This window comes from Apodemus sylvaticus, chromosome 22 (genome assembly GCF_947179515.1).
Source record: "Apodemus sylvaticus chromosome 22, mApoSyl1.1, whole genome shotgun sequence".
NCBI lineage: Eukaryota > Metazoa > Chordata > Mammalia > Rodentia > Muridae > Apodemus > Apodemus sylvaticus.
In genome coordinates, this window is record NC_067493.1 from 32,477,537 (window position 1) to 32,500,888 (window position 23,352).

The following is a 23,352-nucleotide window of genomic DNA, read 5'->3' on the forward strand; positions in this document are numbered from 1 at the left end:
TCTTTTGTTTTGTTTGGTTTGGGGGGGGTTGTTTTATTTTGTTTTGAGGCAGGGTCCCACTATGAATAGCCTAGGCTGCTCTCAGACAGGAGCACCTCAAACTTTAGCCTCCCCTTCCCCCCCCCCCCCCCCCGTGCTGGGATCGCAGCTGTGCACCATAACACTGGGCTGGGCTTGATTTCTTTCTTTCTTTCTTTCTTTCTTTTTTTTTTTTTTTTTTTTTTTTTTTTTTTTTTTTTTGGTTTTGTCGAGACAGGGTTTCTCTGTGTAGCCCTGGCTGTCCTGGAACTCACTCTGTAGACCAGGCTGGCCTCAAACTCAGAAATCTGCCTGCCTCTGCCTCCTTCGGAACTGGCTCTCTCCTTCCACCGTGTGAGTCTGGGGCAATCAGACTCAGGTCACCATGCTTACAGAAAACTGTTTTACCCATCATTCCATTGCACCAGCCCTTTAAACTCACTTTCTGAGCCTCAATCTGGAGCTTGCCGATTTGGAAGTCCCCCGTCTCTGCGCCCCGCCCCGAGGGCTGGGTTCATGAGCGCACATCCCTACCCCTGGCATTTTAACGTACGCTCTGCGTTTTGAACACACGTCTTGTACATGCAAGGCAAGCACTGTAGCGACCACGCTGTCCCCTCAGCCCTGCTGTGAACCTTCTTGATGTGCCTAGGCTGGAGTGTTTCAGCCGAGCAAGGATTCTAATGTGGCTGTCTGAACTTCAATCAAAATGCATTTGCTGAGGTTGAGCACCATTCTGATCACAGCGACTCAAAATTCTGATCTTGCTCACTCAAAACTGTGAGACACTTCTCCACAACAGCTGGGTGTGCTTGGAGAGCGAGAGAAAGACAGGGATGAGCAGGCTTGGTGGTACGTGCCTGGGTGAGCAGTTCAGATACTCAGAAGCAGAAGCCAGAAGACTGCATGTTCAAGGCCTACCCCGGGACAGTATAGAATATGTTTGATACCAGCCAAGGCAGCTTAAAACCCTGTCTTAAAAAGAAGGCTGAAGGTGTTTAGTGGGAAAATGCCTGCCTAGAATCCCCTAGGGAGGGGCTGGGGGCGTGGCTCAGTGGTAGAGCCCCTGCCTAGAATCCCCCAGGGAGGGGATGGGGTGTGGCTCAGTGGTAGAGCCCCTGTCTAGAATCCCTCAGTGAAGAGCTGCGGGGAGGGCATGTCCCAGCGCTATACTACCTGCTTGGTAACCTCTAGTGAGAGGTTAAGAGAAGGAAGAAGAGTCTGGAAGAGTCTCTGATCCCTTCCTGGGTCTCTAGGGCTGGTGATTTGTCTCTAACCACAGAGTCAATGAGCACAAAACTGAAGCGACAGGTTCACTGTTCTGCTGGCCTCCCAAACTCTAAGTCGGCCCGGTACCTTCAGCAGTCAGTCTAGGGTGGATGGGCAGGAGCGCATGCCCCACTGACCGCGTCCTTGTGTTAGTTACAGGACTCTCATTAGACCGACCTACCGGGTTTCCTACCGCACGGTGACTGCGCTGGAGTGGAGGTGTTGCCCTGGATTTACCGGAAGCAACTGTGAGGAGGGTAAGTAAGAGTTGGAGTGCTAGCCATCTAGGCTGTAAGGGCAGTGGGTGTTTCTGTCCTCACCCCCATGTGCCCTGTGCCCGCTGGTTTCCTTTCTACGTGCTTTGAGAACTGCTTTGAGAGTTCTTTACTCTCCTAAGGATCCCTGAGCCCCGTGCTCCGAGCAAAGCGGTTCGCCATGCTTGTGGGTCCCGACTTGGGTTCCTATTTACACTGGTTGGACGGGAAGCGGGGAAGCCTCAGAAGCTATGGTCTCAGAGAGGGAATTTGATTTACAGCCCGTTTCTTTTTCTGGCTCTGACACATTCAGAACTGGAACAGGTTCTACTAGCTGTTTGTGGCCAAACAAATGCAGATAAAATTTAATCCAATACGAACGGGCAGACACCAGAATGCCGAGGTGTATGTAGCTCCCCTCAGTGTCAGAGGAAAGGTTAATTATATAAAAAGATATAACTTTTGTGTATGTGTAGGTAGGTACGCATCAATGTGTGCATATGTGGAGATCAGAGCTTGACACTGGAGGCGTCCACCTCATTTCTTTGAGACATGGTCTCTTACTGAGACCTGGGGCTCGCTGATTAAGGTAGACTGTAGGGTGGCTGATTGGACAGTGAGTCACAGGAATCCCCCTGCCTCCAGCTCCCCAGTGTACACCAGCACACCCAGCTTAGTGATACTCGGGTCAAGACCTTACCACACGACCCTCCAGACCCTCAAATGCATTTTTCATGTCTTATATTTATGATAAGTATATCTGTGCATTGTCCTCTTTTTTTTAAAGATTTATTTATTTATTATATGTAAGTACACTGTAGCTGTCTTTAGACACCCCAGAAGAGGGCATTACATCCCATTACAGATGGTTGTAAGCCACTATGTGGTTGCTGGGATTTGAACTCAGGACCTTTGGAAGAGCAATCAGTGCTCTTAACTGCTGAGCCATCTCTCCAGCCCCCTGCATTGTCCTCTTATAAGTCAAAAGGCATCTATTCGCACTCAGTGTTAAAGCCTAGAAGCACCTAGAATGACATCTTTCAAAGTAGCCTCCTATCTCCCTTTGGCAAAAATCAAAAGGAGAGGCTGGAGAGATGGCTCAGTGGTTAAGAGCACTGACTGTTCTTCCAGAGGTCCTGAGTTCAATCCCCAGCAACCACATGGTGGCTCACAACCATCTGTGATGGGATTCTATGACCTCTCTGGTGTGTCTGAAACACACTAGAATCGTGAATGTATACACACATGTACAGCGTATATGTAACATAAATAAATCTTTAGAAAAAATATCAAAAGAAACCCAAAAAGTGGTAACAAAAACAAAACTTGAGACTTTGTGTGTGTGTGTGTGTGTGTGTGTGTGTGCACTTATGTACCGACCCCGTTCAGTGACTTTCAAGGACTTCTCTTCTTGTGGACTGATGTTCTATAACTTTTTGTGGTTGTGGTGTATGGAAACACACATCATTTATTAGCTAAACGTCTAATATATTTGAGTTACCTCTAGCTTTTGCATAGCATCGCTGTAAACATCTTTTTAAAATGAAATAAATTTCCATATACTTAAACGTGCAAATGTTTATTTAGTTATTTGTATATACACATCTCTCTATGTGTGTATATGTGTGTGTGTGTGTGTATGTGTGTGCATATGTATGTGAGGGTGCGTGTGCCTATGAGCAAGCGTGGAGATCCAAAGAGGGCACTCAATTGGGGCTGGCTTACAGTCACAGAGGCTCAATCTCTAATCATCCTGGCAGGAAGCATGGCAGCATCCAGGCAGGCACGGTGTTGGAGACGGAGCTGAGAGTTCTGTGTCTTGATCTCCTCCTGTCTTCCAGGCAGCTAGGAGGAGGATCTCAAAGCCCACCCCACAGTGACACACATGTCCTCCGACAAGGCCACGCCCACTCTAGCAAGGCCACGCCCACTCTAACAAGGTCATGCCCACCCTAACAAGGCCACACCCACTCCAACAAGGCCACACCCACTCCAAGGCCACACCTCCTAATAGTACCACCCCCACTCCCCCTCCCGGGGTTAAGCATAGTCAAACTACCACACCATCCTCTATCAGTTTCTCTCTGCTTCTTGCAACTCTTTCCTTCCTTCCTTTTCTTCCTTCCTTTCCTTTCCTTTTCTTTCCTTTCTTTCATTTAATTTTATGTGCATGGGTGTTTTGATTGAATGCATGTTTGTGTATCATGTGCACACTTGGTGCCCACAGTGGCCAGGAACGGGCACCTGGAACTGGAGTTCTGGATGCTTGGGAGCTGATATGTGGGTGCTGGGAACTGAGCTTGAGTCCTCTGCAAGAGTGGCCTGTGCTCATAACCGCTGAGCCATCTCATGAGCTTCCCTCCTGCCCCCCACTTCTGTGAGGCAGGGTCTTTCCCTGGATCTGGGAGCTCATCTTGTGTTTTCTCACCTTGACCAGACACTCACAAGCCCCATCCATCTTCCCACTCGGATCTTTATGTACCTCCTTGTTTGCTTGTTTGGGATACAATGAGTTTCAGCAGAGAGCAGAGCTCACCCGAAGCTATAACCCTGAAGAAAATGCCAGATGCTATGCTACACCCAAGAGACAGCATCCTGAAACACTCACACCTCCCTCCAGCTCAAGATTTTACTGTCCTTCTGTCCCCTTCTCTGAGGTGTTCCCTGAGCCTTGGAGAGGGTGACAAGTTGCTATTAAATTGAAACAATATTAGCCTTGCTCTGGAATCAGCCTAGATGTCCTTCTGCAGATGAACGGATAAAGAAAGCATGTGTACACGTAGCGAGGTTTTATTGAGCCACAGAGAAGAATGAAATTCCGTCGTTTTCAGGAAATGAATGAGGCATAGAACTTCACGTTGAGCCAAACCAGCCAGGCTCTGAGAGGCGATGGGTAGATGCTTCCTCTCACGCCCAGAATCTAGATGGCGTGCTGTGTTTGTGTGTGGAACCTGGAGGTAGACAAAGGGTGTCAGTCTCAGGTTCTCTCCGCCTTATTTTCTGAGCTGATGCTGCAGCCTGGCGAGCTCCAGGAATCTCTGCCTCTGCCTCTGCTGCTGCTGGGATTTCAGGCATGCATTGCTGTGTGCAGCTTTTACCTGGGTGCCGGGATCCAATGCAGGTTCTCATGCGTGCAGAGCAAGAGCTTTCCGGACTTATCATATCCCCAGCCCTTCAAAGACATTGCAAGAAAGTTTCTGACTCAGGCGGGACCTGGATGTTCATTTCTGCCAAGGCTGACTACAAAAGGCAGGGACTGAACATGAATAGAACTGTGGTTCTATTCTCTCTCTGCTAGGTCTGATCTGAGAGTGAGTCCACAGGGCTGGAGAGATGGCTCTAGGTAAGGGTGACTGCTGCTCTTGCAGAAGACCAGAGTTCCGATCCCAGCACTCACACTGGGTGGTTGCCAACTGCTTATAACTCCAGCGACGGGACATTTGACATCTTCTGGTCAATTTGAGCTCTGCACATAACGCATGAGCCTGCCCAATTCACACAGCTGCACATCTAGATAAACAAACAAACAAAAAAAAAAATCCCAGGTCCCACCAACAGGTGGCCCTCCAGGGAGTCACATCCGTGTTCCTCACCTAGAATAGGATACAGTTGAGAAGGGACTTTCAACCCAGGGTCATACACTGTCAGTGCAGGGAACATAGGGAAACCGAGACTCTGAGGCAGAAAGAGAGTTGGTGTCCAACACAGAGCTGGAACACAGCTCTTTTTTTTTCCTGCCTAGAATTTTGAAGGTCCAAGGAAATCTCACCCAAAGTTATCACAGCCAAAGCCTGGCCTGAGTCTGTCCCCAGCATGCAGGGTGGCAGTGTCCCCAGCAGCTCAGAAGCCAGATCTCATTACCAGCCCTCCTCTCATAGCCCACCGCTCCACAGCCCACCACCCACCAGAGGTAGGGGAAAGAAAGGTTAATAGGAAACGGGTTATGGACCTGTTTAGAAACAGTTCTTTGGTGCAGTTCCAGTCTTTGCTATCAGCAGCCCAGTCCAGTCCACTAGCAAAACACCAACACAAATCAGCAGAGGCAGTCCAGACCACTCGGCAAACACTAAACACGAATCAGTAGCCCAATCCAGAAGAAACCGAGAAACTCTGCAATCAGCATGAATCTGAGCGAGCTGCTGGAACACCACCAGAAGTTCTTAGGTGAGTTTCCCTCTTCGAAGCAAAGATCAGCCAAGAAAGCAAGGCAAACCCATGCCACACAGCATCAGTAGCAAAAACCAGCATGGGCAAAGCCCAGTGGTGACCAGCAAAGAGATGCAAGGTGAACCAATGCAAGAGCACCACCCACTGTCCATTGGGTCACACTTACATTCTTTCCAAACATCAGGTGCCTCTCAGGCATCTGCTCCAGAAAAACATCACATATCCCTTCACCAGGCAACGTCCAGAAAACCACCCTGTGTCTGCTTTAGCAAAACATCCTCCCATAAGACAGTCTACAGGAAAACATCACATGTCACAACTGAGTCTCCAACAAAACCATAAATTCCCACTTCAGGGGTGCTTGTTGTGGTTTGAATACTAAGTATCCCCCACAGGCCCACATGTTTTAACACAAGGCTCCCAGCTGTGGCACCGCTTTGTAGACTGTGGGACCTTTAGGAGGGGGAGACTTGACGGAAGAAGTGAATCATACAGGATGGGGGTCAGGATAGGGTGAGCTGGTTTTGGAGGTTTGGGGTAAACTTGCCTCTCTGATGGGCAGACTAAACAATGTCTACCCCCACTCATGACATCCCAATAACAAACCAAAGTTCCATTCCACTAAAGCTCACCCCAGGGAACGAATGAGTTTGTTAGGTTTACTTATAAGTCATGGATGAAAGAGGAAGCCAGATGTTGGAGCATGGGTGACCCTAAAGAAGTCCCACTGGAAGGTCTGTACCCAGCGTAGATGGTGACTCCCATGGCTGCTCAGGTGAGCCCCTTCCTCTATTCTTTCTCAGCCTTCTTACCCTAGCCCCTCCCTGAGATCCCCAAGGCCACTTGGAATTAGAGCAGAACTAGAAACAAACAGCTGTGTAGAATGGAAGATACTCAGATGAGGGTCCGATGCCCCTCCCCACTACATCATTACAGAATGCCAGCACTCAGCAAGCACAGTCATGATGACCTCGTGTTTGCAAGCACATCTGGTCCCTACAGTGATGGTGGTTGTTTGGCTCAAGACCGTCCTGTGGACCTAGTTTACAGCCCACTTCCTGTCTACTGTCTGCTTCCTGTTCCTCTGAGACCTGAGGAAGCCGGGACTCCCAGCTGCACATTCCTACTACCACCTTGGAGCTGTTCGCCTCCAAGCCTTCATCTCCGTGTTAACTTTATCTCTTGAAACCAGGAGCCAAAATAACACCCTTTTGTCTTAAAGAGCTTCTTGTAGGGTATTTGGTCACAGCAAGCAGAAAAAGTAACTAATGGAGTGTTCTAGGGATTTGCAACAAGTGAAGCGACTCAACCAGCTGGAGGTAAATTTAACCTAAGTGTGAACTGTCCTCCCCCCTCCAGCTGGAAACAAATCTAGGATGGAAATGAATCCCCAGGGTTCCCCTAAGGGGCAAGGCAGGCCTGGGGCTGAGGGTTTAGCTAGGGCGTCTAAGCATGGAGTTGGTTGATTTGGGTCCAAATGAGGCTACCCTTTCACCCCACAGAGCTCTGCATATAAGCCTGTTTTTATTTTGAATGGCAGAGCATTCAAAGCCAAAAGGAATTCTCCCGGGAGGGGCTGAGGTCACCCCTGGCCAATCTGCAGAGCTCAGCATTTTAGGAGAATGATTCCTAGTGAATCTGAGGAGGTTTTTATGGCTTGTCTTCCGTGGCTGCCATTAAATTGGGACATAAGCGAGTATGGCGGGTTTTTTTGTTTGTTTGTTTGTTTTTTGTTTTTTGTTTTTTGTTTTTTAATGTATGGCAGACTTAGGGGTTCCAGGTACTGCGGTTAGACGCTCATGTTGCAAAGATAAAGGGAGAGTTTGGGCATCCCTAGGTGCAGGGTTACAAGATGTACCTATATGAATAAGTGGAGGATCCGATGTTAGAAAAGAACTTAACTGAATGTATGTTTGAATTCCTGTAGAAACCACAAGAGATAGAGGTTGGTGGGTGGGGGTTCTTCAAACTCCAGGCTTGGCCCTCTGGCTTCTATTTATTTTCACAGGACCCTGCTTCCTGGATATTGCCATGTTTCTTTTTTTTAAAAAAAATCCTTATCTCCTTCCTCCTAGTTCCTTCCCATTAGTGCCTTTTACCATCGAGAGAAGAATATTAAGAGCTGGGGGCGTGGCTCAGTGGTAGAGCCCCTGCCTAGAATCCCCCAGGGAGGGGCTGGGGGCGTGGCTCAGTGGTAGAGCCCCTGCCTAGAATCCCCCAGTGAGGGGCTGGGGGCGTGGCTCAGTGGTAGAGCCCCTGCCTAGAATCCCCCAGAATCGCCATACCTTCTCAACCATGCCGGACTTCATCCCTTGAACCAAGAGCCTAAGTAAAAGCACTCCCCTTTTAGAAACAAGGAGCCCAATTACTACGTGGCCTTATACAAGCAGTGACTTCATTCACTGAAGATTCCAGTTCTTTGTTTAGGTTCTAGTCCTCACAAGTGAGCAGCAGAACGCATTCTATACAGAGAGGCTCATTCCCTGGGGAAGACTCTGAGCGGCCGTGGTATTAATAAGGTGCTTGTGTGTGCAGGTGCGCGCGCTCATGTGCGAGCATCAGGTGCGCGTGCGAGCATCAGGTGCGCGCGCTCATGTGCGAGCATCAGGTGCGCGCGCTCATGTGCGAGCATGCCTCTAGCGGCCAGAGGACAATCTTGGCTGCCTTTCCTTAGGTGCAGTCGACCTTGAGTCTTTTGTTGTCCTCGTTTGCTTTGAGACATGCTCTCCCACAGGCCTGGAACTCGCCAAGCAGTCTGGGGTTGAGGCTGTATTAATAAAAACTCAGCGGGCAATGCTCTCCTCGCAAACACAAATGTCTGGACTTTCATTCCTAGTATCACATAAGCCAGACACAGTGGCATATGCCTCTAATCCTGGGTGGCAGGAAGATCAAGAGCCCAGGGTCATCAAAGCAAGTTTGAGGACAGCCTGAGCTACATGAGGTCCTGTTTGAAAACAAAACAAAAGGAACAACAATAACAAATGGTATTATTATTATTTTATTATTATTGAGACAGGATTTCACTGTGTAGCCCTGGCTATCCTGGAACTTGCTCTGTAGACCAGGCTGGCTTTGAACTCACAGAGATCTGCTTGCCTCTGCCTCCCGAGTGCGCTGGAATTAAAGGCATGCACCACCATGACCCAAGAAATTTATTATTTATATAAGGTCCTGCTAATGTCACCGGGGAAGTTGAGGCTGAGGGACCAAGGGGTGCCAGGTTGACACAGTGAAGGGGACATTTCATAGGACCTGACTGCTGTCAGTCAGTGCATGTGTGCGTGTGTGTGTGTGTGTGTGTGTGTGCATGTGCTTGCATGTGTGCATGGGTGTGTGTGCATCTGTGTGCATTTGTGTATGTGTGTGCTGTACATGTGCATATGTGTACTTGCATTTGGAGGTCACCTTGACTGGTTCTTCAGCTGCCACTCACCTTGTTTGCATGCATGTGTTATATGGACATGTTCAGGTGAGAGTGTGTGTGTGTGTGTGTGTGCACATGGAGGTCACAGGTCAACGGCAGGATCTTCATCCACTGCTCCCCATCTTGGCACTGCCTCTCACTGAACCCGGCACTTGCTGATTCAGTTAGGCTGGCGGGCCAGTGACCTCCAGCTCTGCGTGTGTCTGCACCCAGTGCTGGGGCTACAAAGACACGTCACCACACCTGGCTTTTCATGTAGGTTCTCGGGATCAAGCTCAGGTCCTTATGCATGTATGACAACTACTTTACTAATGAGAGGCCTCCTTAAGCCGAACCCCCGCTTCTCTTTTTAAGTTTTCTTCATTTTTCTATGTGTATGTGATGTGCGTGTACACATATATGTGTTTGTATGTGTGCATGTATGTGGGGACCCAAGGTTGACGTCAGGAATCATTCCTTCCACCCTGTTCATCGAGACAGAGTCTGTCAATCAAATCCAGAGCCAGCTCGCTCTAAGGACCCTCATCTTTGCTCTCCAGGCTGGAATTACAGGTGGGCTGCCACACCCACCCTCATTGTGGATTCTGGGGATTTGAACTGGTCCTCTCTCGTGCTTGTGCGGCCATCTCTTTAACCACTGAGCGGTGCTCCCATCTCCATCCCCCGCTACTCCTCCTCTGACACCTCCTTCTTTAGGGTCTCTGGTAGACTGAGCCATGGTGAGGACACAGGGCCAGTATCAGTGCTGTGGGGGATGGGGGCAGGGAGGGAGGAGTAAGGGGAGGATGGGCCGAGTCCCTGTTGGCTCAGCCATCTGCTTCCAGTCAGCAGACACGCTGGCTTCATGGACGAGCTCCTAAGTCCATGATACCCCATCTCACCCTGAGCCTGTGATACCCCATCTCACCCTGAGCTTATGATACCCCCATCTCACCCTGAGCCTGTGATACCCCATTTCACCCTGAGCCCGTGATACCCCATTTCACCCTGAGCCCGTGATACCCCATCTCACCCTGAGCTTATGATACCCCCATCTCACCCTGAGCCTGTGATACCCCATCTCACCCTGAGCCTGTGATACCCCATCTCACCCTGAGCCTGTGATACCCCATCTCACCCTGAGCCTGTGATACCCCATCTCACCCTGAGCCTGTGATACCCCATCTCACCCTGAGCCTGTGATACCCCATCTCACCCTGAGCCTGTGATACCCCATCTCACCCTGAGCCTGTGATACCCCATCTCACCCTGAGCCTGTGATACCCCATCTCACCCTGAGCCTGTGATACCCCATCTCACCCTGAGCCCGTGGTACCCCATCTCACCCTGAGCCCGTGATACCCCATCCCACCCTGAGCCTGTGATACCCCATCTCACCCTGAGCCTGTGGTACACCCCCTCCCACACCCCACCTGAAGCTGGTTCAGGCTCCTGATGGGGTTCTGTTATCAGATCTTTGCCCACCTTTCGCCATGCTGCCATGGAGCCCCGTGTCACATGAGCCTGCACATGTCACCTGCCTGACTTTTTAAGGAAAGCTCTTGCTCAGCTCACAAAGCACAGTGTGCCTTCTGGTCTATGCACACATCCTGACACTTAGCCCTTCCCGCTGTCACTTGCTTGGCAATGGGCTTTTCATGGAGCGGGACAAAGTATGTAGCTGTCCCCTGCCCATGCGAGTCTATCCCACAGGGACCCTGTGTGTGCCTTCACTGTCCAGAGCCAGCTCATGTCACTCTAAGACAGAAGACAAAGGTTGTCCTGGGTTGTCCTGGGATGGCTGACTGTAGGGTTCAGAGGTCATTAGTGTCCCCCAGTCACCGTCACTCCCATGGGACTCTGGGCTGATTTAGAACCTGTCTGCGTTCAACAGGAAGGACCTTTGTGGTAGAATACTTTGTTGCAGTTGCTTTGTTTTTTCTTAAACAGGGCCTCACTGAGTAGCCCAGGTTAGCTTCAAACTCAAAAACCTGCTGCTATAGCTTCCTGAATTCTGGACCACAGGTGTGTATCATGGCACGAAGTGTCAGAGAACTACTGTCCCCTCCCTCTTCCTCTCTCCTCCTTCTTTATTGAGGCAGGGTCCCATGCATCCCAGGCTGGCCTCGAACTCTCTTTGTAGCTAACGAGGATCTTAACCTCTGGCCATCCTGACTTCAGCTCCTGAATGCTGGCATGCACCAGATTGTGTGGGTCTGAGGATGGGACCGAGGGCTTCTGCATGACAGACCAGCACCAACTGAGCCAACTCAACCCTCGGGAAAGATTTTTAACATTCAAATTCATCTTCCAATTATTTCAATTTCTTTTCCTGGGGTCTCCATGACTGTGTGGTCAATGGTCCACACAGTATGATGATACTGCTTCCAAGGGACCTCCTCACCTCTCGCTTGAGGGGACACAAAGATTGCAGTTGGGGTTGGTCCTGAGCTCCATGGAGGCCTGGAAAAATCAGGTGCAGGTATTGGGGTTGGGATTCAGCTGGAGGGACTGTGTACCCTGTTTTCTGGAACTTCCCGATGCCCCCATACTCCTGGAAGCTGTTGAGAGGAGAGCTTGAGTCTGTTCCCCCAGCCTTCAACCATGGAACGGATGCCACAGAACTGTGTGTGTGTGTGTGTAGGGGGGAGATTTATGCTGTGGCGGGACCTCCTGGGAGGCTGCATCAGACGGCTCATGGCCCCCAACCCCATTTGAAGCTTTTTGTATCTGGTCTTTAAATGTGTAGAAGGATTCTCTCTCTCTCTCTCTCTCTCTCTCTCTCTCTCTCTCTCTCTCTCTCTCTGTGTGTGTGTGTGTGTGTGTGTGTGTGTGTGTCCTTACTCCCTTGAGACCTGGACCTAGGCTGAGAGCCAAGAACTGGTAATCCTTCTGACTCTACCTCCTTACTCAGGGATAGAGTTATAGATATCCCAGCTTTCTGTGGGTTCTGGGGTCAGATCCCCATGCTTTCTGTGGGTGTTGGGGGTCAAGTCCCCATGCTTTTTGTGGGTGCTGGGGTCAGATCCCCGTGCTTTCTGTGGTCTCTGTGCTTGCACAGAAAGCACTTTACCCACTGAACCACCCCCAGCCCACTTTCTTTTCCATTTGTTTTTCTGAGACAGGATCTCATGTAGCCCAGGCTGACCTCCATCTTGATATGACCTTGGATTTTTGATCCTCTATGTCCTGAGTGGTGGGATCATAGGCCTGTTCTGCCATGCCTGATTATACACAGCACTGGAGACGGAACTCAGGATATCATGCATGCTAGGCAACTGAATCATGTTGTGTTTGTTGTGTTTGTTGTTACTTTAGCAGAGGTTTTGGAGCCCATCTCAAATTTATACATAGCCAAAGATGGCTTCCTCCTGATCCTCTTCCTTCTCCCTCTCCAGTTCTGTGTACCACCATGTTGGTTATACACAGTGGATTACACTTGTGTACCACCATGTTGGGTTATACACACTGGGTTACATTTGTGTACCACCATGTCGAGTGATATACACTGGATTACACTTGTGTACCACCATGTTGAGTTATACACACTGGATTACACTTGTGTACCACCATGTTGGGTTATACACACTGGATTACACTTGTGTACCAACATGTCGGGTTATATACACTGGATTAGGAATTTTCCCTTTCAGATTATGGATGCTTTGGGCTGTAATTGACCCTAAAACCTTGGTTATCTGTGTGTGTGTCCATGTCTGTGTAAGAGCTTTTATATATGCATCTTTCTCTTTTGAGATTATATTTGTTTTTATTACATGTGTATGGCTATTTGCCTGAAGATATGTCTATGTACCTCATGAATACAGTATCCAAAGAAGCCAGAAGACAGTATCAGAACCTCTGGATCTGGAGCTGTAGATGAGTGTGAACTACCATGTGGGTGCTGAGAATTGAACCTGGGTCCTCTAGAAGAGCAGCCAGTGCTCTTAAGAACTGAGCCATTTCTCCAGCCTCAGCCATATACACATTTTTCTTTCCTTTTATCTTTTTAAAGTGTTTTTTGTTAAAATTTTTATTGATACGTGTTTGCCCATGCATGCTCGTGCCATGGCATTTGTGTGGTTATGTGTGTGTGGTGTATGTGTGTGCATGTGTATGTGTGTAGTTTACGTGTGTGTGTGTGTGTGTGTGTGTGTGTGTGTGTGTGCAAGACAGAGGTTAACCTCAGATGATATTTCTCAGGAGCCATCTAGTTGGTTTTTTGAGAAAAGGTTTCTCATTGGGACCTGGGGTAAATTGGTAGGCTGGTTGACCAGCAAGCCCCAGGCATCTCCCTGCCTCTGCTTCCCCTGCACTGGGGTTATAAACTTGCCCCATGATCAGGCCTTTCATGTGGGTGGTGGGGACTGAACCTGTCAGTTTTTATCCATATATCCATCCATCCATCCATATCTATCTATCTATCTATCTATCTATCTATCTATCTATCCATGCATATCTTTCCGTGTGTCTGATTTATTTACTTATTACTTCAACTCAGGACCTCACACATTCGAGGCAAGTGTTTACCATGGAGATGTAGTCTCAGCCCCAACTTCCTCTTTCACTTGGGTTCAGGAACCTCAGGGAGATGAAGGCCTTAACAATTGGCTGTGACCTGGGTCTCAGCTGGTAGCCTTTGCTCGGGATGGCAGTGGTCACACACAGTTGGTTTTTAAAAGCCCCCCAACTGAGCTCAGACCTGCTGCGCAAAGGGGGTGGGTGGAGCGGGGGGGGGGACCCCAGCAGGGGCAAGTTTGCTACAGTCTACCCAGCTTCAATTTCCTTATCTGTAAAATCGAGGCTGTGCAAGAATCCTGCAGCCCAGATGTTTCCAACTCCTGGTCCTCTCCGACCTGGCAGAGCACCTCAGTAGGCATGCCTGCTGTTTGCAAGGAACTCTGGTTTAAGTTTAAAGCCTGCTTCCCAGGCCTCTGGTAGTAAGAAGCCACGCAAGACCCAGAAATGGCTTTGCTGTCTTTGAAGCAAATTATGACGGAAGTAGCAATTATGACGGAAGTAGCCTTGACAATCCCAGACTCCCTTTCTCTGAAACGGGCTGAAGGTTACATGTGCCGGCTGAAAGAATATCTTTATAGATAAAGAAATGGCCAGCATTATGTTTCCTTCTGGCATCAGATTCAACTGTGATGGTTAATGCGCTTTAGCAGTTTGACAGGATCTAGAATCTCCCAGGAGACAACTTCCGGGCATGTCTATGAGGGAGTTTCTACTTTCGGTTAATTGAGTTAGAAAGACCTGCTCTAAATGTAAGCAGCAGCGTTTTATGGGCTGGGAGTCCTGGACAGAATAAAAAGGAGAAAGGAGACGCTGGAGCGATGGTTACGAGTGCATCTTAGTCAGGGTTTCCATTGCTGTGAAGAGACACCATGACCAAGACAGCTCTTATGAAGGAAGACATTTAATTGGGGCCGGCTACAGATTCAGAGGTTCAGCCCATTATCATCATGGCAGGAAGCACGGCAGCGTGCAGGCAGACACGGCGCTGGAGAAGGAGCTGAGAGTTCTGCATCTTGATTTGAAGGCATCCAGGAGAGACTAGCACCCTCAGGCAGCTAGGAGGAAGCTCTCCTGCAGTGGGTGGAGCCTGAGCATAGGAGGAGCCCTCCAAAGCCCACCCCCACAGTGACGCACTTCCTCCCACAAGGCCACACCTCCTAACAGGACCACTCCCTCTGGGCCAAGCATATTCAAACCCCGAACAGCGCTTTGACTCTCAGCACCCGCATCTGGTGGCGAGCATTCAATTGTTCCAGGGATTCAGGGCGGGGGAGGGGGTGTCTCTGTCTGTGTCTGAGGGAATGTATTTGGTTCGTGGCTTCTGGTTCTCCACAAAAACTGCAGTGATGTCTGACTCTAGAGCCCGGGTTGTCCTGGAACACTTACGTAACCCAGATAGTGAACTCAGGAGCCTCTTGCCTCAGCCTCCCCGATGGTGAGATTCTAAGCACTGCCACGCCCATCTCTCTAAGCACGTCGTTATGCAACAGATGTGCCTTAGTTAGGGTTCCTATTGCTGGGATAAAACACTATGACCAAAAGCAACTTAGGGATGGAAGGGTTTATTTCATGTTACGGCACGTAGTCCAACATCTAGGGAAGTCAGGGCAGGAACTCGAGACAGGAACTGAGGCAGACAGAGGTCATGGAAGAATGTTGCTCAGCCTGCTTTCATCCGGGAGTAGCAGCCGGTGTTGGCCCCACCCACTGAGAGCTGGGCCCTCCCACATCAGTCATCAAACAAGAAAACACCTCACAGGCTTGCTTACTGGCTGTAGCAACACGTTCCTCCCACAGGACCCTGGCTTGTGCCAAGTTGTCATAACAACCAGCCAGCACCATATGCAGAGGTCAGGCTGGTATTCATGCGTCATCAATACGGCTGTCTGGAAGACCGGGGAAATGGCTCAACAGTTTTGCTTGCCTTGCGAGAGTCAAGACCTGGTTTTGGACCTCTATAAGCCATGGGGAATAGCTGGGCATGGTGGCATGCACTTGTGACTCCAATACCTAGGAGGCAGAGACAGGGGGATTCCTGGAGCTTATTGGCCAGCTATCTTCATAGCTATGGTAAACTCCTGCGGGTTCAGGGAGAGATCCTGTCTCAAAACTAAAGTGGAGAGTGACTGAGAAAGACACTCATCGCAGGATCTGACCTCCACATGCATACACATGCCTGCGTATATAAACACATATACACAATATATACAATAAGTGAATATATATATTACATATACATATGTACATAATATACATAATATACATAAGTGAATATATGTATATTACATATAATACATATGGCCAGCAAGATGGCTCAGTGGGTGAAGGCGCCTGCTACCAAGCCTGGTGACAGGAGTTTCATCCTTGGAATCCACACATTGAAAGGAGAAAAACAATTCCTACAAGTTGTCTTCTGACCCCCACATGTGTATTCTGGTACAAACACATCTCTGTCTGTCTCTCTTTCTCTCCAAACATAGTAAGTAAATAAATAAATATAAAGATAAATAGAGGCCAAAAAAACAGCGCAGTGGTTAGAAGTACTACTGCTCTTGTAGAGGACCTGGGTTTGGTTCCTGGCGTCCAAATGGTGACCCACAACTGTCTGTAACTCTACTTCCAAGGGATTTGGTGCCCTCTTCTGGCCTTCCAGGAATCTGACACACAAGGCACACATAAAACCCATATAGGCACACACAAGCACATTAAAATTTTTTTTTTTTTAGCAAATAAGATTTAAAAGATTCCTGTGTGAGCTTTAGCTTTGAAGCAAAAGGCCAAGGAAGCCCTTGTAGCTAGGAGTGACATCCTGTGACACTGGCCCCCTAATGAGGGCTCACACAATGGCCTTTTCCTGTCACTCAACTTGGGGCTTTGCCACAGTGATGCACCTGAACTCGGTGGCTGGAGTCTCATGGTGGTCACGTGTGGGTGCGTGGGTATGATCGGTCATGAAACTATGTGATTCTAGTTCATGTGAATCTCATGTCCCTCATGTACCCTCCAGCAGGACAAGGGACATCGGCGGTGAAGACAGCCTCTACTTAGCCAACTGTCATGCTTTGCAGTCGGTTTATGAAATGCCCACATGCTCTCAGGAGCCCTGGAACCCCAGAACCCACGGCTCAGATCCTCACCCCTTCCCCCAGCTAACGGGTCTCAGGGGCTTCTTCTAGGGAGTTCCCAGTTCTGTGTCCTAGGGAATGCATTTGGCTCTTGGTTCCTAGTTCGCACAAGAACCCCCTGAATGCTCTTGACAGCCAAACATCGCCTGCAGTCCCCAGTGTGGGTTTGGAATGTTCCAGAATCTCATGCCTCGCTCTGCCTTTTATAATGCAGCCATTTATTGCCTGGGACTCTTGTTAAGCACTTACTTTATAACTTTGCAGCTTTCTTGCTGCTTCCTTAATGGCCTATATATTTGTCTTCCCGGCTGGGCAGCGTCTAAGCTGTCTGAACGGACTCCTTCTCTGATCCTTTCGGCTTTGTTGCTTGAGTGTTATCGGGACATCCCTATCCTCACCTCCCACGCTCAACCCGGGGCGCTCAGGGTTGAACTCAGAACCTCATCATTAAAGCAAATGCTCTACCACTGAGCTGCACCCCCAGCCTCTGACTTAGGGGTTCCAGGCAGGCACTCTGCAACTGAACTTCCCCCACCCGCACCGTACTTAATGCCTGTTGACCTAGTGAGATCTAAATTCATTGTAAGCCGAGCATTGCCTGTATGTTGGCATGTGTGTCTGGGTGGGGTATACCAGCTGTGCCTGAAGAATGAGTGCGTCGCGTCTGTAATGACCGTGCACATGTTTGTGCGTGGGTACCGCTGCGCGTTATGTAGACGTTCTCTGTTGTGGGGTGACCTCGTCTTGACACGATCAGATTCACCACAGAAAATGCGTCTAGCTGTACCTGAGGGGTGTGTCTGGCCACGGGCCACCTGGAAGCTGAGGCGGGAGAATAGAGGGCGGGGTCTTTCTGACAAATCAGTTCACACCTCATTCGCTGGTCTCACGGAGCACTCCATCCATGGCTGGCGTCGTCGTCCGGTCGGGTCCTTCCAGGAGTGAGCAGTTCGCCTTTTCCTTCTGCGGGGAATCCAGTTTTCTGTCTGGGCAGAGGACAGTTCCCAGAGACACCCTCCTGCATGAAACCAGTCCGCACGGAGCACCGCTGTGATTCAAGTCCCAGTGCATGTAGCCCGTCACTGGGGAGGGGGCTCTGCCGGGGGTCCAGGGCTCATCGGCCCTCCCTGCTGCTGAACCAGGGCTGAACTAAGTAACTTCTCCCTTCCCTCTCCCCTCTCTCCCTCCGCTCCCTCCCTCCCTCCCCTCCCCCTCCTGTTGTTCCCCCTTCTGCTCCTTTTCGTTCTCTCCTTTCTTTCTCTCATTCTCTCTTCTTCTTTTTCATCCCTACTTTTCTACTGAGAATAGCAGGTTGTTTTTGTTTTAATTTTTATTTTTTCATTGTGTGTGTGTGTGTGTGTGTGTGTAGGTCAGAGAACAATGCTCAGGAGTTAGTGCTTCACCATGTGGGTCCTGAAGATTGAACTCAGGACATTAGGGTTGGTGGCTGGAACCTTTATTTGCTGAGTTCTGTCTCTGTCTCTTTCTGTCTCCATCTCCATCCCCCTTTTCCTCTCCTGGTTTCACTCTGTAGACCAGGCTGCCCCCAGCACACCACACTGTCTCTCCTCCGAGTGTCGTGCTGTGTATACCTCAGCCACTTTGCCTTCTTCTCAGTTGGCAGCCATTTTTTTCTCTTCTTTTCTTTTCTTTTCTTTTCTTTCTTTCTTTCTTTCTTTCTTTCTTTCTTTCTTTCTTTCTTTCTTTCTTTCTTTCTTTCTTTCTTTCTTTCTTTCTTTCTTCCTTTCTTTCTTTCTTCCTTTCTGTCGTTTCCACGTTAGATTTCTTTATCTTTGTCAATTTCTATCTTTGAACTTAATCCCTTATGTCACCTCAGTGGGGTTTCAGGAAAATGTGGCATTATCTGCCATCCATGCCAAAAATAACCAAGAAGGGAACCATGGAATGTCCCCTTGCAGAGGCAGGTCACCACATGGGGCAGTCGGGCATAGCCTCCTGACATCCTGATGGTAATATTAAACTCTTAATTTTTAAACCTTATGTAAGAAATATTTCTGAGCTAAGAAGCACATAAAACACCCCATAAAATACTCATATACCAACCGCTGAGATTAAATAGCTGTTAGCATTATGTCATATTTGCTTCAATGTTTCCTTGACTTTTATTTTGAAAAAGTCCAGGGCAATGTATTTTTCTTTTTGAGACAGGGTCTTGCTATGTATACCAGGCTGTATAATTGTAACTGTATCCTGCATACTTTTCCTTTTTAATTTTATTTTTATTTAAGAAAAATAAAAAAAAAGATTTAGCCAGGCATGGTGGCCCATACCTTTAATCCCAGCACAGAGGCAAAGGCAGAGGCAGAGGCAGAGACAGAGAGGCAGAGGCAGAGAGGCAGAGAGGCAGAGAGGCAGAGGCAGAGAGGCAGAGGCAGAGGCAGAGGCAGAGAGGCAGAGAGGCAGAGACAGAGAGGCAGAGGCAGAGAGGCAGAAGCAGAGAGGCTGAGGCAGAGAGGCAGAGGCAGAGAGGCAGAGGCAGAGGGAGAGGCAGAGGCAGAGGCAGAGGCAGAGGCAGAGGCAAAAGCAGAGGCAGGTGAATCTCTGTCTGCTCGGGGTCAGCTTGATCTACAGAGAGCTCCAGGACAGCTATGGCTATGCAGAGAGACCCTGTCTTGAAAATAAAACAAAAAAGATTTATTTATTGTTATTTCATATAGATGAATATTTTGCCTACATTATACACACACACACACACACACACACACACACACACACACACACACACACACACAGTGCTTTCAGAGTCCAGAAGAGGCATTATATCCTCTGAAACTGCAGTTACAGACAGCTGTGGACTGTCACACAGGTGCTGGGAACTGAACCCAGGTCCTCTGCAAGAGCACCAAGTATTCTTAACCACCCAGCCATCTCTTTAACTTCCTCTGTGTACGTGTGTGTGTGTGTGTGTGTGTGTGTGTGTGTGTGTGTGTGGCTATGCCACAGTACCCCTGTGGAGGTCAGAGGACAAATTTTGGGAACTGGTTCTTTCCTTTGAGCACGGAGATCTCAGAGACAGAACTCAAGCCTCAGACTTGTCCGCAAGCCTCTCTACTGGCTGAGCCATCTTGCTGGCCCCTCCCTCTTCTTTCCTAAGCAGAGCACTAAACGTACAAGAAGCGTGTATCTTTCTCAGGCAAAGTTTTGTGCTTTTGTGTCATATATAAATTTGTCTAATTGAGCCAGGAACGGTTTTACATGCCTGTAATCTCTGTAAGCACCAAGAAGGTAGATGTGGAAGGATCTGGAGAGGAGCTCAAGGTCATCCTTGACTGTAGTGAGTTCAAGGTCAGCCTGAGACACCTGGAGCCTTGTTTTTGTTTGTTTTAAAAAGATGGTGAAGTTTTGCTGAAGTCAACTGTGCACAGCTTGCTTTTTCATGTGAAATATTTGTGAGGTCCATCCACATAGATTCTCTCTTCTCTGGTTGATTTTTAATTGCTTTATACTATTTCCCAGCTGATGAACTACAGTCTGTTTATCTGACACTTACTGAAAGGTAGTTAATTTTCTTACCATCGTGAGTGGAATTGCAGAGAACAACTTTGGAGCTTTTTTGGTTTGATTTTTGCTTTGAGACAGAGTCTCTCAATGTAGCCTTGCCTGTCCTGGAACTCATTTTGTAGACCAGCCTGGCCTGGAACTCATAGAACTCAGTCTGCCTCTGTCTCCTGAGGGCTGGGATTAAAGGCGGGCATTACCTAACCTACTCAACTTTGGGGTTTTGTATTCATAAACAAAAACTTCCAAGGCTGAACTTTATTATGTTTTATTTGTAATTTTTTGTATGTTTGTGCGGTGTGTGGGTTTGCATTTGTCTGTATATATGCATGTATGGGGGTATCCACATGTGTGTAGATATGTGTGTACATATGTAGGATGTGTGTGCACATGTGTGTGAGTTTGCATGCAGGTGTATGGGGTATGTGCATGGGTGTGTACACACATATGTAGGGTGTATGTGCACACATATGCGTGGGTATGTGCAAGTGTGTATGTGTGGGTGTTTGTACACGTGTGTGCAAACATCAAAGATTGATATGATGTGTCTTTCTTGATCATTTTTCACTTCAGTTTTTGACACAAGGTTTCTCACTGAGCCTTGAGCTCACTGATTGGCGAGGGAGGACCAGAGGTCTGCCTCTCTCCTCTCCCTGAACTCTGGCTTTCAGATGTGCACTTCTGAGGCTGGCGTTTACCTGGGTACCAAGGATGTGAACTCAGACGCTGTGCCTACGTGTCACACACTTTCCTCACTGAGCCGTCTTGCCCACTGCTGTCTCTAACCCTGGTAGACACTGTCTGTTCCTCTCCAAGCTCACGAGCCAACTTCCACTCTGCCAGCAGTGAATACGAGCCAGTCACAGGCTTCCTAATTTTTAAATTAAAGTTTATTTACTTATTTATCTGTATGTGTGTGCATGTGTTTGTATGTGGGAGCACATATTGGTACACATGTGGAGGTCAGAGAACAGGATGGAGTCTGCTCCCTGAGGGACCATGAGGGTCCTGGGGATTGAACTCAGATCCTCAGGCTTGGAAGCAGACATCTTACCTGCTGAGCCTCTCACTGGCCCCAGACTGACCAAGTTTTGTCGACTCACTGATGAGAGGTTGGAACACATTTTGAAATCTGCACATTTTTTTCCTAGTTTTCTTAGTTCATTTATTTATTTATTTTTATCAGATATTTGCTTTATTTACATTTCAAATGGTATCCCCTTTCTGTGTTACCCCTCCGAAAACCCCCATTCCCTCCCCCACCTCCTGCTTACCCCCCACCCAATTTCCTGACTTGCCTTCCCCTATTTTGGGGAATCGAGCCTTCACAGGACCAATGGCCTCTCCTCTCACTGATGTGTGAAATGGTCATCTTCTGCTACATATGTAGCTGGACCTGTGGGTCCCTCCATGTGTACTCTTTGGTTGGTGGTTTAGTCCCTGGGAGCTCTAGGGGCACTGGTTGGTATATATTGTTCCTCCTGTGGAGCTGCAAACCTTTTCATCTCCTTGAGTCCTCTCTCTAGCTGCTCCACTGGGGACACTGTTCTCATTCTATTGGTTGGCTATGAGCCATGGGTGTTTTGATCCACTTTCCAATAAGAATCAAAGTATCGACACTTAGCCTTCCTTCTTCTTGCGCTTCATGTGGTCTGTGAGTTGTATCTTGGGTATTCTAAGCTTTTGGGCTAATAACCACCTATCAGTGAGTGCATACCGTGTGTGTTCTTTTGTGACTGGGTTACCTCACTCAGGATAATATTTTCTAGCTCCATCCATTTGCCTAAGAATTTCATGAATTCATTGTTTTTAATAGCTGAGTAGTATTTCATAGTGTAAATATACCACATTTTCTGTATCCATTCCTCTGTTGAGGGACATCTGGGTTGTTTCCAGCTTCTGGCTATTATAAATAAGGCTGCTGTGAGCATAGTGGAGCATGTGTCCTTATTACACATTGGAGCATCTTCTGGGTATATGCCCAGGAGTGGTATAGCTGGATCCTCAGGTAGTTTTATGTCCAATTTTCTGAGGAACTTGCAAGCTGATTTTCAGAGTGGTTTTACCAGCTTGCAATCCCACCAGCAATGGAGGAGTGTTCCTCTTCTCCACATCCTCTCCAGCATTTGCTGTCCCCTGAGTGTTTCATCTCAGCCATTCTGACTGGTATGAGGTGGAATCTCAGGGTTATTTTGATTTGCATTTCCCTGATGATTAAGTATGTTGACCATTTATGTAGGTTTTTCTCAGCCATCTGATATTCCTCAGTTGAGAATTCTTTGTTTAGCTCTGTACCCCATTTTGAATAGGTTATTTGGTTCTCTGGAGTCTAACTTCTATTTGCAGATGATATGATAGTATACCTAAGTGACTCCAAAAATTCCACCAGAGAAATCCTAAACCTGATTTCAGCAACTTCAGCAAAGTGGCTGGATATAAAATTAACTCAAACAAACCAATAGCCTTCCTATATTAAAGGATAAAGAGGCTGAGAAAGAAATTAGGGAAATGACACCGTTCACAATAGTCACAAATAATATAAAGTATCTTGGTGTGGCTTTAACCAAGCAAGTGAAAGATCTGTATGACAAGAATTTCAAGTCTCCAAAGAAAGAAATTAAAGAAGATCTCAGAAGATGGAATGATCTTCCATGCTCATGGATTGGCAGGGTTAATATAGTAAAAATGGCCATCTTGCCTAAAGCAATCTAAAGATTCAATGCAATCCCCATAAAAATTCCAACTCAATTCTTCATAGAGTTAGAAAGAGCAATTTCCAAATTTATCTGGAATAACAAAAAAAAAAAAAAAAAAAAAAAAAAAAAAAAAAAAAAAAAAAAAAAAAAAAACCAGGATAGCGAAAACTATTCTCAACAATAAAAGAACTTCTGACAGAATCACCATCCCTGAACTCAAGCTATACTACAGAGCAACAGTGATTAAAAACTGCATGGTATTGGTACAGTGACTGGCAGGTAGATCAATGGAATAGAATTGAAGACCCAGAAATGAACCCTCACACCTATGGTCACTTAATCTTTGACAAAGGAGCTAAAAACCATCCAGTGGAAAA

At 47.9% G+C, this 23,352-nt stretch overlaps 1 protein-coding gene across 2 annotated transcripts in view; it reads left to right on the top strand.

The window, feature by feature from the left end:
* Col26a1 (collagen type XXVI alpha 1 chain) overlaps positions 1–23,352 on the top strand; it is a 143,321-nt gene that overhangs the window by 43,371 nt on the left and 76,598 nt on the right. The window contains exon 3 of one of the 2 annotated variants that reach the window (XM_052168716.1): positions 1,441–1,544. In XM_052168716.1, coding sequence (XP_052024676.1) covers positions 1,441–1,544 — 104 coding nt within the window. The remainder of the gene's footprint in view (positions 1–1,440; positions 1,545–23,352) is intronic. The other variant, XM_052168717.1, reaches the window with a different exon arrangement.